This window comes from Chanos chanos, chromosome 4 (assembly GCF_902362185.1).
Source record: "Chanos chanos chromosome 4, fChaCha1.1, whole genome shotgun sequence".
Lineage (NCBI taxonomy): Eukaryota > Metazoa > Chordata > Actinopteri > Gonorynchiformes > Chanidae > Chanos > Chanos chanos.
In genome coordinates, this window is record NC_044498.1 from 4,690,102 (window position 1) to 4,694,499 (window position 4,398).

Consider the following 4,398-nt stretch of genomic DNA (forward strand, 5'->3'; position numbering starts at 1 on the left):
TTAAGGTTGGACTAGCCAGTTGTTAGCATCGTCAAGCCCTTCCTCCTCCTCTTCCTCCTCCAGAGGCTCCGGGGTCCTGAGGGCGAGCTCCCGCAGGAAGCTGGGTTCACGCGGAGCCGGCTGGCGGGCGGATTTGAGGCCGATCTTTTTCTTGGTAAGGTGGAACTGGTCGCGGACGAAGTTGTAAAACTCGTACTCGTACTTCATGCGGTGGTAAAGAACGCGGAGGGCCTCCAACGTAGGGGTGTGTTTTTTCACCGTGCCCGTCAGGTTCCCCATTTTCCAGAACTCTGCGCGGATTCAGGAAAAACAAGCAGAGTACGCGAAGGAGTTAAAAAAAACCCAAACAAACGGTGTGATTGGTTGGTTTAAATTAACGACAAAGTACATGGTTAGACCACAGCGCCTGTGCCTCTGTAGATGGCTAATACGCAAACCCAACATGAAAGCCAGCATATATAGGGACTCATACACCGTTAGAATAAGCACTATACCCCCTACTAATCTGCCTCAAACAGGCCACTGTTAACTCTTTAAAGAGTTAATTTTACACTGACAGAGTGTGACTGTGTGGAGGTGAGCCCGCGGTACCTGGACTTCTGTAGATGGTCAGCACATCGCTGAAGTAGTGAGGTAAGAGTCTCTCTAGCAGGAGAAGCACATCCTCCAGCTCTTCCAGAATGCCCACGAGGAGGAAGTTTTCTAGTACATTCTGTTTGGCTCTTTCCAGTGCCCACACCCCTGGCTCCCTGTGGTAGGGAAAACGAGAGACAATGGAGGCATCACATTGCATTACTGAGGACCTCACAACATCATAAAATGACCTGCTATCCAAAGTGAACAACCCCCTCACTTTTTCTATATACTTGAATGGGGCCAGCGACACTACATGGGTCAAACACAAGTGTCTGAAGTTTCAGAGTGCCAGGCCCTGATCCCAGTTCCTCTGCACTGTGTACTGTTGCTACTAAAGGTCTTCTTTGAAGAAACACACAGGTCACGTGAATCCCTTACAGAGCCTTCATCAGAACTGTCTTTATTCATCCACTGAGACTGGAGGTCTTCCAGTGAAGACGTGGAGAAGCAGTGGACGTCTCACCTGCACTGGGGATGCTGGCCACAGAAATAGGGCACTATGTAGAAGAGACGTGGGTTAGAGCACTCTGGGTAGTTCTCCAGGATACACACATTAATATCCTACACACACACACAGAGAGAGAGAGAGAGAGAGAGAGAGAGAGAGAGAGAGAGAGAGAGAGAGAGAGAGAGAAATGGGGAGGAAAGTGTTTGAATAAAATCAGGTGGAATAGGAGAACAGTGTAACATTACACAACTACAGCAACATCAGCAACAACAACAAGAACAACACAAACAACAACAACAACAAAATAATAATAATAATAATAATAATGATGATGATGATAATAATAATGATGATAATAATAATAATAGACATATAGTGCATTTTTCAAACACAAGGACAGAACACACTCTAAAAAATAAATATATAAACAAATAAATATAAATATACAAATTTGGAAATTCAGTTACATTCCATTTGGAGTTAAATAAAGAACTATGCATGCATAAAGCGCCCATGTAAGATTTTAGCCCCGACATAAACTCTTGACAGTTTTATTGTGGTGGGAAAATGAGAGAATTTGTTTCTGTTCCACTGGGTGGCACTGTGGAGCAGTGAGTAGCTGTCTTTAAGAACACAAGGGCATGTATCTCTCTCACATTCTCGCACACACAGACAGGCCGTCTGTGCTGCCGATGGCAACCCTCCATCAACTTCCACTCACAAACACATCCCTTTATAAAGTAAACATTACAAAAACCTCAAAAATCTCCATCCAAACACAGGGCTTATCAGACCGTCGGACAATGCCTGTCTACGAGCGAGAACACGGCGAGCAGTGCGATTAGACACAGACTGCACGGGAGACAGACAGCTGGGAGAGAGACAGCGCTTTATAAGGAAGACGTTTGGATGAGGTCGTCCTGCCTGACTTGATGAAGACTTCTGAAGACTTCTAAAGAAAAAACAAAGACTTTCATTGACTTCACAGCTGGGTAGAGGTTCACATCCCCCTCTGACGCTAATCAAACAAAAAAAAGGATCTTCAAAAACGAGATCGTTCAATGACAATTCCGATTTACAAACGTCACATTGACAAAAATATCGCCCAAAATGTGCGCTAAGGAAGCGTCTATCGCTTGAAAATGTTTAGTACATCAAAGGAGACATCGGTTTGGACGGGTAAGAGGAAGACCCAACATGGACGTGTGGTGAATATAACGTCCTGGAAAACGTCAGAGACTCTGAGGTTTTGTGGTCACTGTTCAAAACATCCGCCACTCTCTGCTGATCACTTTCTGTGTGGACCGTTTCAAAAGAATGCATTGCTCACCAGTCAGAGTGATTCGCAAAGACTATTCCAAGAGAACATCCTAATATATTAGTAAACAAAACAATCTGACAAGATTTAAACCCATTTTTCAACAACACAACACGTCCTAATTATGTGACCTCAAATATCCTGTAACACAGAAACACGATGCGTCGGGAGAAAAAATCAATGTAATTTTCTTTTTTATTTGATGTGTTCTAAAAACAGGCTGACGTTTTGTGTACACAGTGAGTCTGTCTCCTGTACTTGGAGCGACGTTTGTTTCTCCATGTCAGCTGTTTTATTTTCATACTTAATAAGCCCAGAGGGTTACTGAATGGGCTGTGACATAAGAGACTATAGACAGTGACAGAGTACAGGCCTGTTGGTATCACACTGAGACACACTACACATTCACACTTACACACACACACACACACACGCAAGCACGCACACACACACACGCATACACGCACACACGCATACACGCACGCACACACATGCAGGCACACACATACACACATTCGGGGCTTTTTTGGCCATTATTAAGGTTTATGAAACCTTACGTCATCTTTAACCAGCACACAGAGAATACAAATATCTGTCTCTCTCTCTCTCTCTCTCTCCTCTCTCTCTCTGTCTCTCTCTCTCTCTCTCTCTCTCTCTCTCTCTCTCTCTCTCTCTCTCTCCTCTCTCTCTCTCTCTCTCTCTCTCTCTCTGTCTCTCTCTCTCCCTCTCTCTCTCTGTCTCTCTCTCTCTCTCTCTCTCTCCCTCTCTCTCTCTGTCTCTCTCTCTCTCTCTCTCTCTCTCTGTCTCTCTCTCTCTCTCCCTCTCTCTCTCTGTCTCTCTCTCTCTCTCTCCCTCTCTCTCTCTCTCGCTCTCTCTCTCTCTCTCTCTCCCTCTCTCTCTCTCTCTCTCTCTGTCTCTCTCTCTCTCCCTCTCTCTCTGTCTCTCTCTCTTTCTCTCTCTCTGTCTCTCTCTGTCTCTCTCTCTCTGTCTCTCTCTCTCTCTCTCTCTTTCTCTCTCTCTCCCTCTCTCTCTCTCTCTCTCTTTCTCTCTCTCTCTCTCTCTCTCTCTCTCTTTCAATTAATTTTTCAGACCAAAATTGTCATTTAACCTTAAGTGCCCCATCAGTATTAGAGAGGGTCCAGTTGCCAGGCTAGGAGGAGAGAGACAGCAGCAGTGAGTGACGGTGTATTTGACTGTATTCCTGTGCATTCATGGGGTCATGCTGAAAGGTGTACTGCCCAACAGGCTGCAGGAGAGCACAATCTGTCAAGTTAACAGCCTTGTCCCTCACCTCAGCACCACAGAGGTTAAATAAAGGCAAGGAGACCCACAGGCTCCAGACTCCAGCCTGCACTCGGCATTCACAAGCCCCTGGAGAGTGAGCCAGTGCTGGGGAGGGCGCGGAGGAGAGCTGGGGGCCTGGTGGAGCACGCCCACATGCTGAGAGCTACATAAACAGCCGTGCTGTTATTCTAACACGGCTCTGACACGCCAGGCACCACTTCACACACACTACACGTGCATGTGTGTGTGTGTGTGTGTGTGTGCGTGTGTGAACAGAAACTGAATTCTCTGGATTTCATTACGGCCTTGATCGAGGAAATGAAATAAATGTAGACAAATGAAGCGGAGATGGTGACTTATTCTGTAGGGAAGGATTCATTAAACCACACCAATCCATTAAACCACGCCCATTCATTAAACCACACCCACTCATTAAACCACACCCATTCAACGACCTTTCTCCATTCCACCTCCACAGCATCAACACACAGATGACTACAACACTACAGAGAGACAGAGGTAGAGAGAGAGAGAGAGAGAGACAGACAGACAGAAAAAAGGAGGGAGTAAAAGGGGGAGAGAGACAGACCGACAGAAAAAGGAGGGAATGGAAGGCGGAGAGAGACAGACAGAGACAGACAGAAAGAAGGAGGGAGTGGGAAGGAGAGAGAGACAGACAGACAGAGACAGACAGAAAAAAGGAGGGAGTGGA

At 46.0% G+C, this 4,398-nt stretch overlaps 1 protein-coding gene across 1 annotated transcript in view; it reads right to left on the bottom strand.

Moving 5' to 3' along the window:
• Nucleotides 1–4,398, bottom strand: part of usta (uronyl 2-sulfotransferase a) — a 57,388-nt gene continuing 52,990 nt past the window's right edge. Inside the window, exons 6-8 of the mRNA XM_030772942.1 lie at nt 1,100–1,197; nt 592–749; nt 1–290 (exon numbers count right to left, since the gene is read on the bottom strand). Of these exons, the coding sequence (XP_030628802.1) occupies nt 1–290; nt 592–749; nt 1,100–1,197 (546 nt within the window). The remainder of the gene's footprint in view (nt 291–591; nt 750–1,099; nt 1,198–4,398) is intronic.